Source organism: Xyrauchen texanus, chromosome 13, assembly GCF_025860055.1.
Source record: "Xyrauchen texanus isolate HMW12.3.18 chromosome 13, RBS_HiC_50CHRs, whole genome shotgun sequence".
Classification (NCBI taxonomy): Eukaryota; Metazoa; Chordata; class Actinopteri; order Cypriniformes; family Catostomidae; genus Xyrauchen; species Xyrauchen texanus.
Window position 1 is genome coordinate 10,358,983 of NC_068288.1, and position 25,482 is coordinate 10,384,464.

At 39.1% G+C, this 25,482-nt stretch overlaps 1 protein-coding gene across 1 annotated transcript in view; it reads left to right on the forward strand.

Moving 5' to 3' along the window:
• LOC127654476 (xin actin-binding repeat-containing protein 2-like) overlaps positions 1 to 25,145 on the forward strand; it is a 40,546-nt gene extending 15,401 nt beyond the window's left edge. Inside the window, exons 2-10 of the mRNA XM_052141697.1 lie at positions 1,452 to 1,548; positions 8,282 to 8,406; positions 11,506 to 11,640; positions 11,886 to 11,954; positions 12,184 to 12,250; positions 12,351 to 12,454; positions 14,137 to 23,821; positions 24,291 to 24,424; positions 24,997 to 25,145. Of these exons, the coding sequence (XP_051997657.1) occupies positions 1,452 to 1,548; positions 8,282 to 8,406; positions 11,506 to 11,640; positions 11,886 to 11,954; positions 12,184 to 12,250; positions 12,351 to 12,454; positions 14,137 to 23,821; positions 24,291 to 24,385 (10,377 nt within the window). The 3' untranslated portion in view covers positions 24,386 to 24,424; positions 24,997 to 25,145. The remainder of the gene's footprint in view (positions 1 to 1,451; positions 1,549 to 8,281; positions 8,407 to 11,505; positions 11,641 to 11,885; positions 11,955 to 12,183; positions 12,251 to 12,350; positions 12,455 to 14,136; positions 23,822 to 24,290; positions 24,425 to 24,996) is intronic.
• The last annotated feature ends 337 nt before the right edge of the window (positions 25,146 to 25,482 follow it).

Consider the following 25,482-nt stretch of genomic DNA (forward strand, 5'->3'; position numbering starts at 1 on the left):
TGTTGATGTTTTAAACATTCTAAGCATCATGAGCTGTTAGGGGAAGATTTGATTTGTAAATGTTTTTGTGGCAATGGGAGATGGAGAGAGGGAAAAAGAAAGTTCAGGTGAAAATATGGACATTTGGCTAATGACAAAATGTGCATTTGCTTAAATGAGCAGAGACTAGGTATTTGACGTGGATTATTTTCACTTCCTACTAGGTTTCGCTGTAGTAAAACAAAACAAACAAAAAAACGAATCCATCCTGCTACTGTCATCAAATCAGGACACGTGGCAACCATGCATGCTTTTGAGTGACTTACATTGCACTTCATGTTGTAGGCTAAGTGAGATTTTTGTTTATGTGAATTTGGATGTGCTGAAAGAATTGGACACTTTTATCCACATGCTATACTTATTTTTTTTAATGATTTTTCAACCATATGCATGCTAGCCTACTGTATTCCTTGAAGCTGGAGTGTGTAGCTTTTTCATTGTTAAAATGATTTCTTTGCTCCCAGCTTATGCAGAAAAAACTATAAGTGTAGAAGTAAGAACCACTGTCTCTCTCTCTGTTTGTTTGAGCATTCTGTCCTGCCTGACACAGCCACACTGGCGTGACACACTCAACCAATGGCGTAAGGTTTTGTGGCACTAGTGGCGAATAAACTACACACTTCAGTTTTAACGTTTAGCTGACCTGAGACAACAGAAATATATATTTTAAAAAAATGCAAAACCAATTATCACGTTGTGCTCCTTGGTGCATGCACTGGCAATGCAAATGTACACACTCGCCTAATAAGAAACAGCTTTATTTTAACTGTTCTGACACTTGTGACTCTTCATCATTTAAAATGCAGTTAATGTATAGAGCTCTTAATCTAAACATCAACTTATTCAGGAACTTGTGCTCTCATATGCCGTATTTTCAATGATGCATTGTATTACTGAAAAACAGGGTAAAGTTGTCAGTATTTAGTTAGGAGTTGTGTTTTGGCAAAAAGTGAAGTTTATTTGTCTAATCAAAGTGACATCAAAATAAAAAGACATACACACTGTAAATACATTTACAGATACAAATTAGATTCATAAATGTGCTTTTATTTATATGTAAATGATTTTCACAGTTGGCTATTTATTTCAGTGTTCTTTATCTCCTTCCTCGTTCATGTTCCTCATTCAAGGGCATAAATGTTGACTTTGTGACAGCTTTTCAGCTTTTAGGTAAAGTCTCGCTTTTGTAACATGAGACAGGGTTTTGTTGATGTACTGTTAATGATAAATAGACTGAGCAAACATGCACACACTTCAAGCATAACATTGTCTCTGTGCTGTTCTGACCTGTGAACTTTTGAAGGATGTCTAATGGAACTCTGGTAAATGCAAATCAAATTTGGACTGGAAAAGTGTTCTCTCTAAACATACCTGCCTTTCTCTTTCTATCATCTCTCTTTCTCTCTCTCTAGGAAGTGAGAGGCTCACACTTGTCCACCAGGAAAGTTGCAGACAAATATAGTGGTTTAGAGGACAAAATGTCAAATCAGGAATCAAACGTTGGTGACTGTGAGTATATTTTGTCTCTTCCAAGTTATGAGTTTAGTATGGCATTAGAACCTTATTGTAAAGTGTTAATGTTAAATTAACTTAATCTATCTCAATAGAATTTGATTTAACACTCAATCTTTTAATATTGAACACCACATTTTGTGATTTCACTCTTTAGATGTTTGTTTGGTTAAAGGCTAACTCAAAAAAGGTGATTGAAACAGATTCATGCTGTGTTTCCTCATGTATATCAAAATGAGCCAAGCTGCACACGTTCTTTATTTCTGGTCTTTTCACTTTACATGGTCTAGGATTACATTTTAGGATGTTTGTAGCAGTTCCTTTTGTGTGTGTATAAAGGTAACATGATTAAAGACTTCTCACATTGCTGTCTAGCATGATGACAACTGTGATGACAGACTCCAGCTTTAGTACGCATGCATGTATGTGTATACATATGTGTATGTGTGAGTGTACATGCGTTTGGACTTCTTCTGTATTTTTGTTGTCATGACACCTTTTTCCTTCACTTTGAGTTTAAACAGATACATTCTTAATCAGATATTATATCCTAGATTTATTTTGCAATACATTAGATTTTGTGTACATGTTTGTGAATGTATGTAGTGACAACAGCATGCTAGTGGGAGGTCTGTGTAATTGTATAGGTCTGTCTGACAGGTGAGCTGATTTGTGTATGGTAAATGTTTGTGTGTGTCTCTCTGGTTATTCCTCTTTCATTCTTTAAATCGGCCCGTCATCTCATCTTTTAAATAGACAACCTTGTTTATGACCAGTCCATACATGTATATATGCAGAGCAAACAATATCCTCGCTGGGTATTTATGATTTGAGTGTTTTTAATTGTATTTTATGTTATTTTAGTTATTGTTAGTTTGAGAGGCAGATCTCTAAAAGTGACTATTACCTCCGTTATAATGAATGAAGACGCATTTATCCAAAACGACTTATGATCACACAATGTGTTTTCATGAGCTGCATGCGAGACTAAACAAAAAGTTAAACTGTGACGAGACTGCAGTATACCCAACAGACTTGTGCAAGCCATTCAAGCATCACAAGCTAGCAGCGCTTCACTTTCAGTTAATCGCGCCAGTAAACGTGCCCGCTTTGCTTTGGTCAGACTGCGCGATTGATAGCCTACATGTAATAAGGAAAATTACCATCAAGTTGGTAAATGGTCTGCACTTATATAGTGCTTTTTTTAACCTTAGAGGTTACCAAAGCACTTTACACTGTCCCAATCACCCATTCACACACACACTCGTACACCAATTTGGCAGAGCTGCCATGCAAGGGGCTAGCCTGCCATTGGGAGCAACTTGGGGTTCAGTGTCTTGCCCAAGGACACTTCGGAGTCGTGTGAGCCAGGAATCGAACCACCAACCCTGCAATTAGCATCCGACCCGCTCTACCACCTTAGCCACAGCCGCCCTAAGATGTCTAACGTCACAGTAGATTTTGCTATTTCATGTTTTGGAGACATTGCAAGTGTTTTCTTCACGCCCAGAGTTTTCAGACCTTGTTTTAGTTTTTTGGATTAAACACCACTTAGCAACAGATTCAACAATGCTTGCCTTTTGAGACAGTAAACACAGGTATCAGGCATCCACAGTGTCTGCAGAGGCACTAAACCCATGACTAGCTAGGCCTAAAATAGAATATTATGAAATATAAGTAAGTGATAATGCATGGTTAGCCGGTCATTATCGCAAAATAAACCCCTTCAGCATAATGAGGACCCTTAAGAAAGGTATTATTGTGCTTATTACACAGGCCACTTACCATAAAATTAAATAAATGGATAAACAATATTAATGAGTTGGAATTATTTTATTATGTCAGAAGAATAGAAAGGAAATCAGTTGCCTGGGACAAGGGTCGGTTATACACAAAAAAATTAAAAAGAAGAAAAAATAAGTTCACTGAACTTAATTAAATTGAGGAAAACTTTTCCACGCAATTAAATTAAATATTTAAAAAAAGAATAGATTTGAACTTAATTGTTCTAGTTGTACAAACTTAAATACAATTTGTCATACCAACTAGATAAGATCTAAATAACTGTCTGAAGTTGGTCTAACTAAATGTATTTTATTAACCATTAATATATGCCAGGTGAGCAAGTGAAGTGACACTGAAACTGATGCACTGTCAGCTAAGCAGCACTCAATTCAAACTTCACCATAAGTAAGGGTCCATCCTCAACCTAAGACCAAGCGTCAATCTTCACCACAATGGTAACTCCAAAAACTCCAGCCTAACAAATAATAATTTTAAATGAAATATAACACAACATTAAACATGAACAAATCTCTTCCTATTGTTATCTTACTCAAAAATGCAAAAAATAATACTTAGCTTCAACATTTGTTCACCCTGTCCAGTCCCCTGCAATGCATGCTGGGAAAAGGAAATTCCCTGCCCAGTTTCATCAATGCTACAAAAAGTATTCATGTAGTCCTAACTCAAATTGATCAAGTAAACTTCAATTTTACAAATTTAATTGGATAGAACATAATGAAATCAAGACAAAAAATGCTTTAGTTCATTTTAATTAAGTAAACTGAACAACATGCAAAAATCCCTTTTATTTAATTTATTTTAGTGTACAGATTAGAGGTAATTTTGGACTATTTAAGACTATTTGACTTTCTGGATCTTTCTGGAAGTGTTTTATAGTAGCCAGAGCTTAGAAGCAAAACTGCTAGCTGATTTGCCATCTTCAGTTGAACCACTTTATATTTCATGCTTAAAGCTAATGTATGTACATTTTTCAATGTTTAAATGTTTTCTTGTACCCCAGCTTAATATGCAGGGTCAGCTAATAATAAACCATTTGTAGGTTGATTTAATCTAAAAGTGTAAGACTGGGGCTCTGAGGCACTATCAAAACATTCCTCTGTTTGAGCAACCCATGCAGCTCAACACAGCAACATTGGTTCAACCAATTGTTTGAATTTTGGACGAGACAATCTGTTCAACCAATGGAAGATGGAGAGAATCTGCTGGAATCTGTTTGAAAACAATTACTATTTTGGCAATTCCATTTGGTGACGCTAATGGCCCAGAACAATTACACACTTCAGCTTTAATTATATAAATTTAAACATTTGCTATTAGAGCCTCTTATGAAGGCCAATGATGAATGACCCTAAAATCTCACAGAATCTCACCCTCAGACAACAAGGTGCCTCTCTCCCTTAGCGTGTCAGTCTCTCTTTTTGCCTGTCTGTCTCTCTGTGACTTCAGGTTAAGGGAATGTTGTGTAGCTTATCTAAAAAAAGGCCAGCGGGCTGGCAATCTTTTAAAGAGGAGGAGGGTAATGGTAGAGGCTTTTGAAATACAAGCAGCTGTCCCAGCCCTCCATCACTCTTTGGTGAACAGGATAGTAGACTGGAGCTGGTCTCCAAACATACACACACACACGGACGCTGGGTGTCTGGGGATCTCCAGGTGGGATCAGGATTGTTCAGGTGACACTTTAGCAACATTGCGGCAACATAAAGGAAACTTCAACTCAGTAGGTGAGTGATGTTCAACGCAAGCGGTGTCTGCTGTAGACCTGTTTGTAAGACGCTTGCCTTAAAGTATATCTTTAAAGAAATGTGAGACTTCATTAATTGTTTGACAGTGGTCACAGTGTTGATTTTTGAATTACCAGTGGGCTTTGTGTTTTCTCTAAAGCAGTGACAGTGATATATGTCAGATCACAGTGTGCTCAGAATAGAGTCCTAGTGACGAGTCTCTGAATTTAGCCTGTAAGCTAATGCTGCATTTCATAGAATAGAGTCTAGAATATTATGAGCCTACTGACGTAACACACTCACACACACTCACACACACATATCTAGTACAACCATACATGTAGCATAGTCTACAACACTTCAAGGGAATACAGACAAAGTGAAGTTCTTTTTATCAAAGTGACTACAGTTAATCTACACTAATACCTTCTATTTCTCTTAGCTCTAAAGGTTTTCTCATTGCAAAGCACAGAACTGTGATGGCTAAAGTAATTTGAGATGTAGAAATCTTTAAATGAAAGACAGAACAAGTGACAGATAAGATTGTCATGTCTTTGCTTTTTAGGAAGTCCCTTTTCCTGGGACATCTCACTCTCTCTCTTTCTCTCTCTCTCTCTCTCACTCTCTCTCGGTTTAAAATATGTCTTCTTTAATTGCCCTCAGTACTTTGGTTATTTCACATTGTGGTAATGCTCAGACGTCTAGAATGCCACCTGCCCCTACGGTTCTAGATTCTTGGAGGTTTTTCTGGACTGTTGATCCTACATGCATGACGTCCCGCTGATGTCTTTCTCTTATCGTCATGACAAATGACTGTGTGATCTCTCTGTCTCCACATCCCACCGTCTGTGTGTTTGAAATGTGTTGGATACCTTCAGGTGTAGAGTTTCTGTTCAGCAACTAGTAAAGCATGCTTATTCTGGATCTGAATCACCTCTCTCTCCCTCTGCTGGGCTAACTTTACACCGGCATGCTCTGAATACCTGCTCTGCTAAAATTAACAGTTTAGGGAACATGTCTTGGTCACATGGTGATATGGTCATGCTTTACTGATGCAAGAAAATCAATGTGGGTGTATGGCACAGTACAATGTTCTGGCCTGAGATCATCAGCGAAAAGCATTTTAGGGCATACACCTTACTTTACTCCTCACCTTCTCTTTAGATGACGTTTGATCTAATTTAACGTAACACGAGATCACATAAATCTCTAATGATGACGCGTGAGAGCAGCACTGCAGTCCGCACCTGAATGAGGAGAAGAATAATTACACAGCTCACAGTCCAGATGCTCTCTAAACTTTCCAAACAGCTTCAGGTGAGGTAGATTGAAAGTATGAGGGAATTATAATGCATAAATACAAAATAAGTGAAATAAGCTTAATAAGCGGAGCTGGAGCTGCCGCTCCGCTGAAGCAAAACCCATCTTTAAAGGAAACAACACGGCGTTACATCTTTAATTCAGTTATATTTAATGTGTTATAGTTTTATTAAAGTTCAAAAAATAATGTCATAATTACAAGTAATCAATAATCATGTAAATAATTACAAACTCTGAAACTGGCATTTCTTTGTACGGTCAGCGCCTCTTCTATGAGTTGTGCGAATGTCCCGATCCAAGAGGGAAACTGCCCCAAGCTGAGGCACAATCTGTCAGCTAGATTATAACGTGATGGCTCGCAATTTATTGAATCATAATATATGCGTCACTGTCATCTCTTATTGTGAAGAAAACTAGCAATACGCAACTTTATTAATAAGAGATAATATAAGAGTTTGTGTTTTGTGAGTTAAAGATGGATCGAAGTGAACAGAAAGGTGAGAGAGGGTAGTCTTCGACCCACTGCAACAAAATACGTATTTGATTTGTTTTTGTTTCGGCTTGTTTTTAAAAAATTATTTCTAAAACACATTTAAAACTATGTGCATTTACTTTAGCAGGTATACTGCAGAATAAAACATTGTTATCTGAGAATGAAAATAATATAATTGAATATAATATTAAAAATACATACATTTAAAAATATCTAAAAATCCTTTAAACAAAGATGCATTCAGCTGAGAAGCAGCATATAAGATAATTAGACTTGCTTTTAGAACTTATATGTTGCTTCTCAAGTAAATGTATCTTGAATTAAAGATTTTTACACCATTTTAAATGGAAAACAAGACAAAAACACTTTTTTTAACAATTGTTTCCAGTGAATAAATGGTTCAGTGAATGTGATTTAGAGGTATTTTTAAAAGATGATTTTGTCCTCTTTATTGTTACTAAGCATGTTTAATGCAACATTTTAAGTCGGGCCACAAGCTGAATAATCGGTTAAGAGCTAATTAAGCTAATAAGAGATTAATCATTGCAATAACCGCCGAATAGTTGAATAATCGTCTAATAATCGTTAGTTGCAGTTGTAAGTTATATGTATGACGTAAGTTGTATGTTAACAATCTATCAGAGCTAGCAGTGGAGATAACTTGAGTGATCCAGCTTTGAAAACAGACGTGATTTATGTCTACTATGTGCATGTTTCATGACATAATCTCTCATTCTGTCTCACCTCATCTCTCATCTTCTAACATTAGATCAATCTCCTGTCTTCATCTCCTGATCCAGATCCATCTATAGACACAAAGAGCATTAGCATTAGCTGTCACAATACATCCCTGTTGTCAGTTCGACTTTGTCTGGCTAAATTTACACCTGAAATTTTTACTGATGATGTGATCTCTAATCCAAAATTAGTTTCCAGAGGACCCACCGTGACATTTCTCTCACTCACGGTGAAGAAATGCATTTATTTATATCACTGTTTCTGTTTTAGATATTGGGGAGACCGGGGCTTGTTGTCACATGGGAAAGTTGTTGTGCTGTATCTCACTAACTAAAAGGTTTCAAACACCTGCAGTTAACAAAACTGAACATTTCTAAACATTAGAATTATTTGTGAATTCTATCCTCCATACTTAAAATTACAATATCATCTGTTAAAAGCAACATTGGGGCATGTTGTCACAAAAGATAACCATAAAGACTAAAATTAATTGCATCTTTTGTGCAATAATTGTGTATATATATATATATATATATATATATATATAGACATTGACCTTCCACAAATAAACCTATTCTGAGATATATAGTACTGGAGTAAAAAGTGTGGCAACTACCTCCAACTCAGCATCCCGTTTGTGTATATATTTCAGCTGCGGGCAGCACAGGTGTTCTACCATTAGGAGACACACACACTGACGGTGAGACTGTGCCTCTCAAGCAGAGACTGGCACTTTATCAAGCTGCCATTACTAAGGAAGAGCGAAGCCTGTCTGTGGTACGTAACACTGATACATGCACATGCACAAATACACTTAGACATGCATGAACATATGCAGTTCCACAGACATGTATCTTATTAACCATTGTGTGGGGAAACTATACAAAGGTTTTGTAGTTTTTTTCTAAGGTCTTCCACTTCCTATTAAATATTTACCACTGTGTGAAATGTCCTTGCAGCTAATGTAAGTGCACAGTGCTTAAAGGGTTAGTTAACCCAAAAATGAAAATGTTCTCATCATTTACTCCCCCTCATGCAGCATGGGTCCTGTTTTGTAAACCCGCAACCACCCCGCACCCACAGTCCTTAACAGAACACCCGAACCGTTATTGGACAGCAGCAATAATTGAATTCTGTACCCGACTGTTGCAGTGTTTCATATTATTCTAGATAGTTCTGCACCAGGTGACGTTTCAGCAAATAAAAAGTGCAATGCTTTTTCCCTTTGTGCTCTATTGTACTAAGGGGCTGCTGTGCCTTGTTAAAACTGTGTATGTTTACTGTTTTAGTACTGTTACAAATGTTGCCTATATGCTTACATAAAATATAGCCTATTGCAACAGTACTTGCTAAGAGATGAAATGAGATAGTTAGCAATTTTAGGTTCAGCTTAAAAAAATTGGCCAATTCACTGAAAATAGACTTATTCTATTTGGAAATACTGGATGTGCATGACTCTTTCATCTGCAGAACACTTTAGAATAATATTTCAGCTCTGTAGGTCCGTACAATGCAAGTAAATGGGTGACAACATTCGCATCTGGTGGTTAAATCCATATCATCAGAAGCGATTTGATAGGTGTTCCCTGCTCAGTCAACCTCCAATTCACTTTCACTTTTACTTTTACATTCTCCTTCTGTTTTTGGTGATCAACATTCTTCATGCATATCACGAGAATTTATGAAAAAAATATTGATCTGTTTCTCACCCACATCTATCATATCGTGTCTGAACACATGGATCTAACCACTCATATTGATTACTTTTATGCTCCCTTTATGTGCTTTTTACAGCTTCAAAATGTTGGCATCCACATGGATTGAATAGACCTACAGAGATGAAATATTATTCCAAAAATCTTGATTCGTGTTCTGCAGAAGAAAGAAATTCATACACATCTGGGATGCCAGATTAAACTATAATTAAACCAGATTAAACTATAATTTTCCACGAAATTTAAAATTTTTAATGAAATATTCCTTTAACGGCTGTGTAATTCGCAATACATACATAAACTACACATTAAGTTTGATTGACACTTAATAGATCTCATATGGGAAATGTTTATATTTCAACCTCAGTTAACATCTATAATACAAAAACATCTATAATGGAGACAAAAATGACTCCATTGAAACCCATTTAAAAGGCAATATATGATCCCAGTGCCATTAAAGCTTAAAATCATGAATTCTATGATATTATGCTTTCATTCTGGAGTGCTGGCTTCAAAATTTTAATTTAGTATATTTCCACCAGAGTGCACCATTTTTCTCATGTTTAGCCTGTGGAGAAAATACATGCTTTTTTCCTATTTTCTGTTTGTTGTATTATAGAGCACAGCAGCCCAATTGAATAAATGATGCAGCTAAAATTGTGTGGGTGTTTTGGTATGGATGCCAGAGTGTGTTTTGTATGTGTGTATTGAGAAGTGTGTGTGTGTGTGTGTGTGTGTGTGTGTGTGTGTGTGTGTGTGTGTGTGTGTGTGTGTGTGTGTGTGTGTGTGTGTGTGTGTGTGTGTAAAATAATATTAATATATAACATTATTATGGGATTTTGTTTACGCTGACATTTTTTGTCCTCTAAGGACTTCTGAGTAACTTATTTTATTGACGCACAACAATTTTTTTAGCGTTAAACAGGACCGGGAGGGGTGCATCTATATTTACACACACACACACACGTGAAACTGTATGTTTTATTTTATATTCTGTATACAACCATTTTAAACACTTTTAAGCCAGTAAAACATTTATGATGACAAATTCATTTTAAAAAGTACAATTGTAATTTTGTTTAATATTGAACTTGCATGTGTAATAATACGAGCTGTCACTGTTGGAAATTTCATTTTAGCACAAATTATGAACAAGTTGAAACCTAAAAATTAAGTAGAATTACACATATAACAATTAAACGCGTGTATTATGAAAAAGTGCAGTCTGTCCAACAGACCTTTTTCAGAGTCTGTGTTTCCACCTTATTTATCAGCGTAAATCTAGTATTATACATTTGTAAAATATTGAGTGTAAATTTACATTATTCTTTGTGTTATATCACCCTGGAATTAGTTTAAAAAAATGAATTATCACAGCTGATTTGGCATCTTCTCCCATCAGACTGCCTTAATCCACCACTCTCTATTTTTTCCTCTTCTGGAAAGTCATTCAAATGTAATAGCTGATTTTTTATTTTGGTCTTGGAGCAAATGGGTAAGTGAAAATAATATTTGCTGTGATCTCCTCTGTGATCCAAAAGTGTGGATTACTATTTACTTACTTGGGTGTCGGGGGGAAAAACATTTAGAGGACAGACAAAACACCTCACTAGCATTTTCACGTAGTAAAGGGGTGCTGTAGACTCATACATCAACTCTTGGTGAAAAATTTGTTCTGCGCTCCCACACATAATTCATTTTGTTCGACTCTTCTTAGTAGCTTCAATACAAACAGGAAGTTAGATGACAAAATTTGGAAGAGCGTAGTGCGGAAAAAGGGCGGGGCTGAATAAGGTGAATACACCTTGTTGTTCTGCATCTTTCTCTGTACAATAAATACTAATTTATTCATAAATAGATACTATTTACTGTAAATGCTATTTATTATCAAACTGAATAAGGGTATGACTTGTAAAATCATAATGTGTTCGGTTCTATGCAAAGAGTCATACAATAAATAATCAACAAATCCTTCAAACGCTATAAAGGCTTTTTATGTCAAAGCTGAATACAGATATACCTTGTCATATTATGATGTTAACATTGGAATGCACCCCTCTAGAAGAACTAAATTAATATCCCAGATCTGTTGTACTCTTGTGTATAAGTTTATATAAGCACTGTACATGTTTAATGTGTCATTATTATGTGTTGTAAGGTCATGGACAGCTCTGAGCCTTGCTACCTGCCAGGCGGTCTGGCCAGCATAAAGAAACAGTTTGAGAGCCAAGAGCTCAGTTCCTCCTCTGCATCTCAAAGCACTGTTACACAATACCACTACCAGCAGAGACAGGTAGTTTAACACTTAATTGATCCAAGACACTCACTCATATTCACACAAGCATATCTACAAAACAAGATACCACCATTGCTATATTCAGTCGTATAAGCATTAACCACCAGACTGATTCCAGTGTTTAACATTCATATCACAAGGCACTGAGCAGCACTACTCTGTTTTATTATTTCATGCTTCCAGCAGTGCCTTGAAAATGTGTATGTGTTAAAATAGTGTACACGTTTTTTTTATCTTAATAGGAGGTGGTGAGCTCATCAGAGGTGACAGTGAGAAGCAGTGCTAAAGAAAGCAGTACAGCAAATGCTCAGGTACACAAACACAGAGAGAGAGCGATGTATATTCTATTAACCCCACAATGCAGGTGATTTCAGGTTTTACAATCCTTATAACATACTCATAAACACAAACACAAGATTGGATCCCATATTTATAATAGGTGCAGTGTTAATGGTAATATAGATTGCTGAACAGCCTATATTTTGTGGTTAACACACATTATGAATGCTTAAGTGATGGTGTGCACTGATTTCATATCAGGTTTCCCTGGACGAGAAGATTCATCAGAGTGTGGCCACAAGTTTTGGGGATCATTATGAGGAGAAAGGTAGTGTTTTCAATCACAAATTGTGAGAAGAGTGTGGGTTAGGTTTAGGTATTTTAATCATTTCTTCTCATTCTACGGAATCATCTTTTACTCTTAACAGTGATGGTGGTTGGAGGAGAGAATTTGTCAAAAGTTTCTACCCAAGCTCTAAAACAGCAACATGAGAAAAGTATCGAAGAGGCCACTCCTCCCAAACACATCAAGGTAACAATAAAGTGTGCTTATAAAAAGGGTGTGATTTGCCCACAGGGTGGGGGTAGTTTCCCTGCCTCTGCTTGAGATAGCTCCACTTCTGGTCATTCAGTGTACATCCCCAGATGGGATACGTTTTATTCATGCTTCTGGTCAGACTTAAAACAGCAGATGGTACAATTAAAGCCTAGCGCACACTACACAACTCATGCGCATTTCTATCGGGAAGACACGCAGGCTTGAGTGAGGTTTAAGATACCATTTATTTGATTAATGTAAAACAGAAAAGTAATGTCTCTCTTTGGGGTAGGCCCCGTCTGGCGGTCCGAGGGAGTTGTACTCGGAACCATCATATCCTGCCGGAGATATGAGGCAGGGGCGAGGAGCCTACCCCCGTGCGGGACGGGGCTCAACTGGTGGTGGTGGGGTGGTGGAGGTTGCCGGTTAGCACACTGAAACAGCAATGTGATAGATTGTGAGCAATGGCTTACATGCGATTGGCTAGGAGATACACAGCTAATGATGTGATGATGTACAGCTGCTAGTCTTCCCGCTAGAACTACGCTGCGCCTCCATTTCCTTTGATGTTTTAAGTCACCAACTGGTCTGCGATGAGAAGTCGACCATATTAACCTATCCCGATGAGCGAGAGACAGACTGTGAGCAAAAGCCAATGAAATAGGAAGAGGAGAGCAGTGCATTGAGAAGCAGGAGAAACATTATAATTATAAAATAAAATACAAATATTTTCAGCTTTTCAATAACTGGCACGAGCCCTTCTTTCATGTTTTTTGTTGACTTGTTATCATGATTAAACTTTGCTGTTGCTATGTGTACAAGTTTGTGAATGAATTTCGGCATAGTATCTTGGCCGATCCATTTGAAACGGGACAACGCTGAAGACAGCTGTTCCAGGATCCATTCACATTTTAAGTTTTGTACACTTCAACCATATTCAGAGGCATTCGAAAACTGATGTGAGCACATTGCGCTGCGTTGTGCCATTAAAAACATAATCGACTGATCTAAACCATTTTAAAAAGTGAATTAATTGACATAAACAAGAACTTCTTTGAGAAACACACACATCTTTTTCAGCTCAGTTAATACAGTTGTTCCACTAAAAGAACTCTTTATTTCTGCTCTAAATGTCATATTTGCACTTAGATTAAATGAAAGTATAATTAAAAGAAATGGTATGCTGGTTTTTAATGCTTAATTATCATGCAGTAATTCACTAACTAAATGTTTGACAGATAATCCTAAAGCCTCAGTCACTTGTTAATGGTTTAATTTAATTTACAGTTAATCAGACAGTTGATTGTTAATACGGTTAGTTGTTTTAATTCAGTCACATTCAGTTAGTTTAGTTATAACAACTTTTTTATTTAATTTTAGTCTGTAAGTGCATTTAAAATGAATTTCTATTTCATTCATCTAAATTTCTATGTTAAAATCTAAATCATGACATTCATGTTTAAAGGCAAAAGGTTGCACCATTCTGACTATTCTATTCATGCATATTTCTAGCTCTCATATTTCTATCTTGTATTTTATAGCTATCTGTTTTTCTCTGCTTACTTATGCAAATAACTGATTTGATTTGACAAAAATAGAATTTACAGTAAATATTATACAAATTGAAATATTTTGATCAGAAATTATGCTTTTTTTTTTCTTCTATAACAACAAAGATTGATCTTGATTACAACCAGTTTCCATGGGCCCCAGTAAATATTTCTTCAAAGACGTCTGCCACAGGTAGCTTTGAGACTGCGGCTGTCACTAAAACACTGCAAGAGACCTCTACCTCATCTGTGGCTTCCTCACAAAATGAGCCAGTGGAGCAATTCCATCAACCAGTATGCACCATACATCACCTTCCTTTCCAAGTTCCAGGACATTGTCCTTCCCCTAAACCAACAGATCAACCTACTGCAGCCAAATATGCTGTCAATAAAGAACAGTACTCCAAGCAGAGGAACCTCTATGAACTTAAGCGTCTCTGCAAACACATTCACCCTGAGGTGCGCAAAAATTTGGAGCGTGACTTCTTTACTGAGGTGACGGAGACAGAGCACACCTATACGGATAGTGATGAGGAGGTGAGCAGAGATGTTCAGCAAGCACGGTTTGTTTTTGAGAACAGCGGCAGTACCAGTCCTGGCAAGTGCATAAGCCCAGAGAGAGAGTATCTGGAGTGGGACGAGATCCTGAAAGGTGAGGTACAGTCAATGCGCTGGATGTTTGAGAACAAGCCGTTAGATACTATTAAAGATGGCACTCCAGATGAGGATGAAGGCAAGAACATAGCCCAACAGGAAATCATTGCAGGGAAAGATGTGAGGTATAACACATGGATGTTTGAAACACAGCCCATGGACTCTCTAGGTACAGAACAAAAAGAATCTGCAGAGCACAGTGGAAAACTAACAGAACTAGCCAGGGGAGATGTCCAAACAGCAACATGGCTATTTGAGACACAGCCTCTGGACTCATTTAGCAGAATTTACCAAGAGGATGAGCAGGAAAGACAGGTGATTTGTACTAAAAACATTGCAGGGGGAGATGTGAAGACTGCTAGGTACTTGTTTGAAACACAGCACCTGGACACCCTTGGTCATACTGAAACTGTTGACGAAAGTCACTTTCTGCAGCTGAAGTCAGAGCTTGAAGAGGTGAAAGGTGAGGTAAAGAAGACGACCAAGATGTTCGAGACACAACCAATGTGTGTCATCCGGGGTGACTCTGGTGAGATGCTCGAGATTACCAAGGTACGCCGTGAGGAGACTGAAAAAGGTGATGTCAGGACATCACGCTGGCTCTTTGAAACTCAGCCTCTGGACCTGATCAGCAAAGATCCAACCAAGGTCAAATTAATCTGTGGAGTCTCCATGAAGGAAAATTATCAGGGTGGAGTCAACAGGGGAAGATGGCTGTTTGAGACAAAGACACTTGATCAAATCAAAGATGAGGAATTGGAAAGCACTAAGACTCAGGAGGAAATCACAGGTGCAGATGTAAGGAGACATTGTATGATCTTTGAAACACAACCAATGGATAAACTGAAAGACAACACCAATGCAAGACCAGTGTCCCTAGAAGACATCATGGGTGGTGATGTTAACTCTGCTAGGCATTTGTTTGAAACAGTGCCAATGGAGAACCTGAAGGAGTTATTAGAAGTAGGTAAGCTAACAAAGGTTGTGGCATCAGAGGAAGAGAAAGGCGATGTGAGACACCAGAGGTGGTTGTTTGAGAGCAGACCTCTTGAGCAGATCAGAGAGGACAAGAAAGAGATTACACGGACAGTTAATCTGGAAGATCTTGAGAAGGGTGATGTCACAAATTACAAGGAGATATTTGAGACCATGGATCTGAGCAAATGTACAGATGCACAGAGGATTCAAGTGGAGGGGGTCACCAGCGGGTCAGTGAAATCAAATAAAGTGTTTTTTGAGTCTGCTCCCTTGTATGCTGTACAGGACAGCTCAGGGCACTACCATGAGGTCAAAACCGTGCGGAGAGAGGAAGTTGTTAAAGGGGACGTGAGGAGCTGCAAGTGGATGTTTGAAACCCGTCCTATTGATCAGTTTGATGAGAGCATCAGTAAGTTCCAGATAATTAAAGGAATTTCTAAAGAAGAAATCCAATCTGGTGATGTCAAAACTGCCAAATGGCTTTTTGAAACCCAGCCACTCGATGGCATTAAATACTTCAGCAACTTAGAGGAAGAGGACAACAGGAAGAATGAGAGCATTGAGATCCAAAGGGGTGACGTCAAAACATGCCGATGGTTGTTTGAGACGCAACCAATGGATGTCTTATATGACAAATCAGAGATAAAGACTGAGGACACCACAGATGTACAGAAAGGAGATGTTAAAACATGCACCTGGCTTTTTGAAACTCAGACACTTGACAGCATCAAGGATGTGTCTGAGACAATACTGAAAACGTCCACAGTAAATCAAGAGGATGTACAGGGCAAGGATGTACGTCTAGTGCGTTTTCTTTTTGAGACAGAGAACCTGGAAAACATCACAGATGATAGGGATCATAGTGGCTTTAAGCGAATCACTGAGATTGACATTCAATCAGGAGACGTATCAAGGATGAAATACAACTTTGAGACACATTCATCTGATATCATGACTTCCACATCTGAGGAGACCATGCAGAAACTGAAATCCCATCAAGCAGAGGAAATTCAGAAAGGAAATGTGGTGAGCTGCACCTGGATGTTTGAAAACCAACCAATTGATTCCATCAAGGAAAATTTGGAGGACTCCAAAGAGGTACGCACAGTAATGGATATTCAAGGAGGTAATGTTGATAAAGGTCGCTTCATTTTTGAGACATGCTCATTAGATAAGATTCAAGAGGAGGCATCTGATACTGAGATCAGCAAACTCCAGAGCATCATACGCAAGGAGATTGAAAAGGGTGATGTGAAAAACTATACCATGATGTTTGAGACTCAACCACTGTATGCTATAAAGGACAAAGAGGGACACTTTCATGAGGTTACAACAGTCACAAAAGAAGAGATTATGAGAGGAGATGTGCTTGGGGCAAGATGGTTATTTGAGACAAAGCCTCTTGACTCGATAAGAGACATAGATGAGGTTTATGTCATTAAATCTGTTACTGAGGAAGACGTCCAAAAAGGAGATGTCAGCACCGCCAGGTGGAGGTTTGAAACTCAGCCTCTAGATGAGATTACTGAAGATATGAAAGTTACTATTAAGACAGTCGCAGACATCCAAGGGGGAGATGTGAAATCAAACAAGCAGCATTTTGAAATGGATGACCTTTCAAAGAAATACGTGAAAACTGTTAGTGTAAGTGAGATTCAGAGAGGTAACGTGAGAAGTTCCACATGGATGTTTGAAACTCACACCATTGACAAAATCCGTGGTGAAGGTTCAGAGTACGAGGAGATGGAGAAGGTGACACATGAAGAAGTGGTAAAAGGTGATGTTAAACAGTCTGTGTGGCTCTTTGAAAAAGAACCACTTGACCGTATCAAGGAAATTGATGGAACAGAAAATGTCATTTCAAGAGAAGAAATCCCAAAAGCAGATGTGAAGACAACAACATGGCTGTTTGAAACCACCCCCCTGACAGAGTTTAATGAGAGCAGTGTGGAGAGAACGGAAATCATTGGTAAGAGCATCAAGGCTACCCTGGAAGAGCTGTATTCTCAGAAAATGGTTGAGTCGCAGGGTATTCTGATTGAGGCAGATGAGATTGGAGATGTCAGAATGGCTAAATACAAACTTCTAAACCAGGAGACCCCAGAGATCCAGAAAGAAGAGGTAATACATGGAGACCTGAACAGTATTATGATGAACTTGCTTAACCGACGAGAGATAACAGAGAGGGGAATCACCATAGATAGGGAGGAGAGAGGAAATATTAACTTAACTGTCCAACAGCTCTTCACCCAAGAGAAGGGTGGTAATGTGGTGAAAGAGGAGATCCTCAGAGGAGACATACAAGAGGCTATTAATAACTTGCTAAAGCAGGAAGGATCTGCCAAAAGTGGCATTCTGATTCAAGAGGATGAGAAAGGAAATGTGAGAATGACCATCTACTCACTCCTAAACAAAGAAATTGGAAGCAGTGTTGAGAAAGAGGACATAGTCAGAGGAAATGTCCGTGGAACACTGCATAGGCTGCTGGGAAATGCTGATGAAAAGGACCTGTCCTCTAAGATAAGCGTGGGAGACTCAGAGAGAGGAAATGTCCGTTTTTATTCTACTTGTATTGAGTCTGGGGCATTGGACTACCTCAGGCAACTTCAAATAGGGGCCGATGAAATCGTTGAGGAAAAAGTGAAAGAAAAGATCATCGGTGGTGACATAGAACAAACAAAACAGATTCTAAGAAGGAGCCAACAGATAATAGGACGAACTGTTGCTGAAGATGATATTGTTCCGGGTGATGTTCATAATACAGTACAGGTGTTTATGATGGAACCCCTGGTTTCCCTGTGTAACGTGCAGAAGGAGGAGATAGTAAAGGGAGACTTGAGAGCAGCCCTTGACTCTCTTTCACAAGCTGTTAACCAATGTGTTGTCACTGAAAAAGAGGAGATAGTCAAAGGAGACATAAGCACAACACTTAAGTCTCTTGAGGAGGTTCAAAATAAACTCAAAGAGGTAGAAAAGCCTGAAATTGTTCCTGGGGATATTAGGGGTGCATTGCAGTCTCTTGAGAAATCATCATCTGCAAAGACTGAGGTAGTAATTGAAGATTTGGTCCCAGGAGATATCAAAGGGACCTTGAAATCCCTAGAGATAGCAAAGCAGGCAGTAAAAGAGGTAGAGAAAGAGGAGATTGTTAAAGGTGACATCCATACTGCTCTGCTTAGTCTTCAAGAGGCATCAACTGAAAAGAGGGCATTCCAGCACCAAGTAAGTGAACAAGGTGATGTGAAAGGTACAATTCAGATCTTACTGGAGCCTACATCATCCCCACATATGCAGAGGAGGCCAAGCACAGAGGGTGATATAAAGTCCTCCATGAAATCCCTTTGTGAACAGGAGCAAGTACAGATTGAGAAAGAAGAGGTGATTAAGGGAGATGTTCAGGGCACCATAAAAACCCTGATGAGGAAGAAAGACCAGTCGAGCCACAAATCAAAAATCAATCCTCATAGAAAAGGCAAAGCTCCCAAGAAAAATCCAGTTTCTCCTCAATCATGTGAAATCTGTGAATGCATAGCTGGACATACAACTGAAGAAATGTCAGCAAATCCACCTCCAGTGAAAAACATTCCACAAAGCTGCATGCAAAAGACATTAGAGATCAAATCTTCCGAAATTCAAACATCATCTGAGGAGCATTGTTCTACTGCAAAACAGATGACTATAGTTGGTCACTCTGAGTCCTCCCAAGGCTCTCAAAAGATTGTGAATGAACAGCATATCAAGCAAAAAGAAAACACTCCTAGTTCAGTGCTATTAAAGAGGAAGAATTTTGGAGGTCAGATGAGTGAGATAAAATCTGAAAGTAAAACTGTGTCTTCAGCAACAAGTGCATCAAAGGAGGCATGTTCTACTGCTAAACAGATTACTATAGCTAGTCAATCTGAGTCCTCCCAAGGCTCTCAAATAATTGTGAGGGAACAACATATTAAGCAAAAAGAAAACACTCCTAGTCCAGTGCTATTAAAGAAGAAGAATTTTGGAGGTCAGATGAGTGAGAAGAAATCTGAAAGTACAACTGTGTCTTCAGCAACAAGTGCATCAAAGGAGGCATGTTCTACTGCTAAACAGATTACTATAGCTAGTCAATCTGAGTCCTCCCAAGGCTCTCAAAAAATTGTGAGGGAACAACATATTAAGCAAAAAGAAAACACTCCTAGTCCTGTGCTATTAAAGAAGAAGAATTTTGGAGGTCAGATGAGTGAGAAGAAATCTGAAAGTACCACTGTGTCTTCAGCAACAAGTGCATCAAAGGATGCATGTTCTACTGCTAAACAGATTACTATAGCTAGTCAATCTGAGTCCTCCCAAGGCTCTGAAAAAATTGTGAGGGAACAACATATCAAGCAAAAAGAAAACACTCCTAGTCCAGTGCTATTAAAGAAGAAGAATTTTGGAGGTCAGATGAGTGAGAAGAAATCTGAAAGTACAACTGTGTCTTCAGCAACAAGTGCATCAAAGGAGGCATCACAAACTCATATTAGCATTAAGCAAACTCAGGAGAAAAAGACAGTTACGCAGGTGCAGACAGCTGTGACAACAGAACACACCACCATAACCCAGAAGCAGAACACCAAAAATGTAAAATCAGAGAAAAATATTAAGAGCTTGAACTGCAATCTCAGTTCCAAGGGTATGATCAAAAAAGTGAAGCCACATCCAGAGATTAACTTTCCTCCACCTCCAACCTCCCCTCCACCTCCCTCTGAATCAGAGCTCTCTCTGCCTCCTCCTCCATCTCCAGTGGCAGAAAGTTATCTCCAGCCAGCTCTCTTGCCACAACCTCCTCTGTTTATGAGACAGGACAGTGACCTTCCCCCTCCACCACCTCCACCCCCCATCATGGAAGCAGACACTGAATTCTTTCCACCACCTCCTCCACTTCAAGACCTTCTGCCCCCTCCTCCATCCCAACAAGAACTCAGCTCAATCACCCTGGGTGGAAAACCAAAGGGCCAACCTCTATTCAAAGTGCCCAAACCTGAGCCTCCTAAGGAAACACAGCCACCAAAATATAAATGGCAGAAAAAGCAAACTGCTCCTGCTCCACCACCACCTCCCCCTCCTCCATCTGTGCCAGAACAGGGTGAAACAGTTGCATCAAACATATCCACAGTCACTGAAACTACAGAGACCGTAACTAAGCAAAAAGGACTGGTTAAAACTATTAAGCCTCCAGCTCAATCTGTTACTAAAGCTTCCCCAGTCACTCCTGTACCATCAACAGCAGCTGAGGAAACATCACGCCCTAAAAAAATATTTGTTCCGCCAATTAAACTGCCACCTCCTCCTGAGCCTGCTGCTCCAAAACCAAGACCTTATGCAAGTAAATTCAAAACTCCACTGATGCTTGCAGAGGAGAGATACCACAAACAAAGAGAGGAGGTTGAAAAGAATCAGGGAGAATGTACTCCTACTTCACCTCCAGCTATGTCACCATTTAAGGTCAGTGAAATGAAGGCTGAAACAGAGTCAAGCACACAGGAAGTTGAACAGTCCCAATCAGTTCATGAACAGCAAGAGCAAGCTAATACACCAGAGCCTCTACAGAAGCCAGACGTGCTACCAAAATATACAGCGGAAAAAGCTGGTCCCCCAAAAAGTCCACAATTCCCTTCAAAGCAAAATCCACTTGCAAATTTTCATATAAACAAACCCTCATTTCCCAAAGTTGGTAAGAAAATAACCACCGAATCATCTAGTGTTGTCTCAGATAAAAAGCAGGAATCTGTCGCTGCTTCCTTAGAGATTAAAAGCCATCCAGCCCCTATTCCTGAGCAGGTTGAGGGTGTGAAAGCTTGCCTGGTACAACAAGAGAGTGTTCAGTCCTCAATAAGTCTGATCACTGCTTCTGTTCAAGCAGAAGAGATCAAAAGCACAAAAAGTTGTGTGGCTCAAGAAGTCAAGAAGGTTCCCACTCAACCCACAAAGACCCCAAAAGTGACTCCTAGCTTTAAAGTGAAAACTTTTAAGGTAGAAACAGTTGAAAAACAGGAGGGCAGAAAGGGCACATCTCAGAAAGAGCAAACACTTAGAGATGCAGGAACACATAATGTCTCTCAAGTGTGCATGGGTCAAGAGAGCTTCCAAAAATCATCCAGTGATACGGAAAAGACTGAAGTAAAAGTTGAGAAAAAGGAGGAAGTAAAGCAAGACAATCAAGATGTCAAAATGGAGGTCAAGCTAAAGAAACAAAAACAAAAATCAATTAAGCAGCTACCACCTGAGACACCAAAACCATCATTTGATATACATCAAGTACAACCATCTATTTCGATGGAGGTACATCAAGGAGAAAGGCAGACAGCATTCATTCAATCCCATCCGACTGTGAGAGAAGAACATGTCCAGATTCATGAAAAGAGAATGGTCAATCAGAGTACAGTTCAACAACAGAGCACTCAACAAAAAAGTCAATTCCAGACAAAGAAGCACGTAAAGCCTCCACCAAGACCTCTAAGCAGAGAGGAAGCCATGCAGCAGTCCATACAGAAAGAGAAGCATGATAAAATGGAGACAGCAGAATCAAACGGGTCAGAGAGTTTAACCTTTACAACTGAAAGCTCTCATACACAGAAATGTGATGAAATTAATAAGTTGTTGAGTTATATAAAACAGTTGGAAGAAGCCCCTGGAAAAATCAATCCAAAGACAGCAAAGACAATGCTAAGTTTGGTTCCTGATTGGCTAGTTGGTTCAGAGGAGAAGGACAATTTAAACCGCATTCAGTTCAACAAGCAGAAAACGAGAGAGGTCATGGCCTATTTGCAGAACCTTGCACAGGCTAAACAGATTTTTTTAGAAGGAAGTTTGTCTGTTTTGGAGATGCCAAAGAGTGAGCCAGCAGAGGAGAAGAAAATTGTTGGTGGAGCCACACAGAAAATATCAAAAATTACTATCGGCTCTGCTAAAAGAGATAATCAGAAGAAAGTAGTGGAGGAGAAGAAGGCAGAGTGGCAGAGTGAGTCAAAAACTACAGAACTCAGAATGCCACCAGAGCTAAGAATGCAAACACCATCACCCACTTTCATCTGCATTGAGTCGGCCAAGAGGACAGACTCTCCCTATAGAGTGACCCCATCACCCCCTCCCTATTACAAGTCATGCACCATACCAACGCCTCCACCTCGCTGGTCTGATACACCGACACGCCTGAATCAATCATCCCCTTCTCCCACAATGAGTCACTCTGAGAAGCTAGCTAAACTAAGAGATACAACAGCCAAACTCTCTCAAGGCATGACCCCACCACCCATGCCTTTGCCTGAGCATATGTTGAAGGCCCAAACAGACTTGGAAGGGTCTCGCTCTTCCAGCCGCTCAGAGATTAGCATGGAGACATACATGATGGAATCATCTTTGATGGATATCACTGAGATCCATGGGGACTCTATAATGACAGTTAAAGACAAGCGTGAGTTCTTTGAGGAGGCTCAGAAAGCGGACATTAACCGCACATATGTACGCAAGGGTCCCATTGACATCCCAGAGCGTCTTGGACCAGATGCAGAAGACAGTGAGCTGGAGATCCAGAGATCCATTGATGTCCATGATAGAATGTTAGATAACTTGCCCAGGGTTGACCTGTCCAAGCTTGTTAACAAGTTTGAGTCTCCACAGCCTAAAATGTATGCTAGGAAGGAGCCTGTTGTGATTGCTGAGAGACTTGAAAGTGACACAAAAGAAGCTGAAACCAAGAAGAAGCCAACACTGTTGGAAGATATACCAAACTTTGATATTAAAGCCCTCAAGAATGTCTTTGAAATGGGTGAGCAAGCCCACCAGCACACAAGGGAAGAAAAAAAGTTTCTTGAAAAACATGAAGAATCCATTGCCCCAACAGGGTTCTCAGAAATGAGATCTGTATCTGAGCACTTCTCCACTGTAGATGAGTTTGGAAACCCTGTAACAGGGTCAAAGACTGAGATGACCTCCCACTCTCAAAATGTGACAACCCGCTGTGATCCACCAACATATGCAGATGTAGTCAGACGGAAAGTTCCTGTTCTGGACGTTCCACCTGAGGACTCTGCAGAGGAGTTATTGAAGAGCTTCCAGCAGACATGGGCAGAGAGTGAAAATGTCTTCAAGAAATTGGGCTTCAGTGTGTCTGAACAACACAGAACACAAAGTGTTTCACACCAGCACCAGACTGTAGTAACCGGTAAACCTGCGTGATGAGCATGGAAAAGTTAACAAGCATATGGAGTGATGACTAAAACAGTGTGTTTGGATTGGTAAATAATCATGGCTTGAGCCCTTTTTTCTACGACAATATAAAATGTGGCTCTCAACTTAGTTACCATTGTCAAAGTAAATATGATAGCTTGAAAATGTGAAGGTTTGTCCTTAAGCTTCATGTAGGTTTATACATGAAGTCCAAAAAAACATGTTTGTGTTTGTATTGCACCTCTGTGAAAGCATGTAGTGCTAAAATATTAATTTATTTCATTCCAACACCTTTACTAACAACTTCAGTGTTTAATTTGATGTACTCCTTATCTTACACAACTCTCCATCATGGAAAAATAATGCATCTGCCTGTATAACTGTCTATGTGAGTGTGTATTAGTGTTTGCTGATTGATTTAAATTGATAGAACATTTTCTGATGCTACCCTCTCTCTTTGACAGAAAATACGAGTGCCAGAGTCCGAACTGTGTCGGGGATGTCGGAAGACAGTGTATCCCATGGAGTCTCTTATAGCGGACAAGCAAAACTTCCATAAAAGCTGTTTTAGATGTGCCCACTGCAGCAGCCAGCTCAGGTAAAGGATTTACATTAATAGTTGTTTTCCACATTTTAATGGGTTTAAGTAATTAACTAGATATAAAAGGTTCTTGCTGAAATACATAACGATTCTATGTAGATGCAAAATAAAACATGGAAAAATCAGGGGAAGTGAATACATTTTATAGGCTGTTTATTAAGTATTTTGAGGGCAGGGTGAACATCCCCATACTGAATCCTAATATATTACTTCAACAATCAGTACATTTACATGCACTTTAAAAGTCAGATTTCAGTTGGACTAAAACATTAATATGTCTTTTTAAAATGTCATGTAAACGCTTTGTTTTTGCAAAGTCAGACTGTAACTCAGCTATGCAAAGCCCGCGGTAACTCAGTTAAAACTGTTCATGTACATTTACTTGAGTGGTGAGAATTTTAGAAGTTTGGTCTCTCAATAAAACAATTTGAGAGAGCTTTACTAGATGTTTCCTTTTGTTGGCAGTAATAACAGTGTGAGTTGTTAATTGTGCTATGTCAGAACACAATCTACAGTGCTCTAATTCTTTTCAGATTCATATAATGATTCTGTTTATCTCTCTGCTTCAGCCTTGTAAACTATGCTTCTCTCCATGGACGTGTGTATTGTAAGCCACACTACAAACAGCTTTTCAAATCTAAAGGCAACTACGATGAAGGGTTTGGTGAAAGGCCCCACAAGGAACTTTGGGGTACAAAAAAACAGAACAACTCATCAGAGACAACTAACATGAAAAACAATCCTCCTGACAATTTTAATGTCAGAGCTCACAACCCAAAACCAAATGACCCAAACACTACAGAGGATATGCCTGGGGATAAGCTGAACAATGACACTAAGAAACCAGCAAATAAAATTGCAGTTATGTGGCCGCCTCCCAGTGATTCCCCAAAGAAGTCTTTTAGCGTAGAGGATGAAATAAAGCTAGTGAAACCTGCCTGGCCTCCTCATGGTGAATCAGAACTCTCAGGAAAATATAATAATGAATCAGCAGTAAACAAGAGGCAATCTCCAATTACTAAACAAGCAGAAAATGGACCCAAAGAAAATTATGG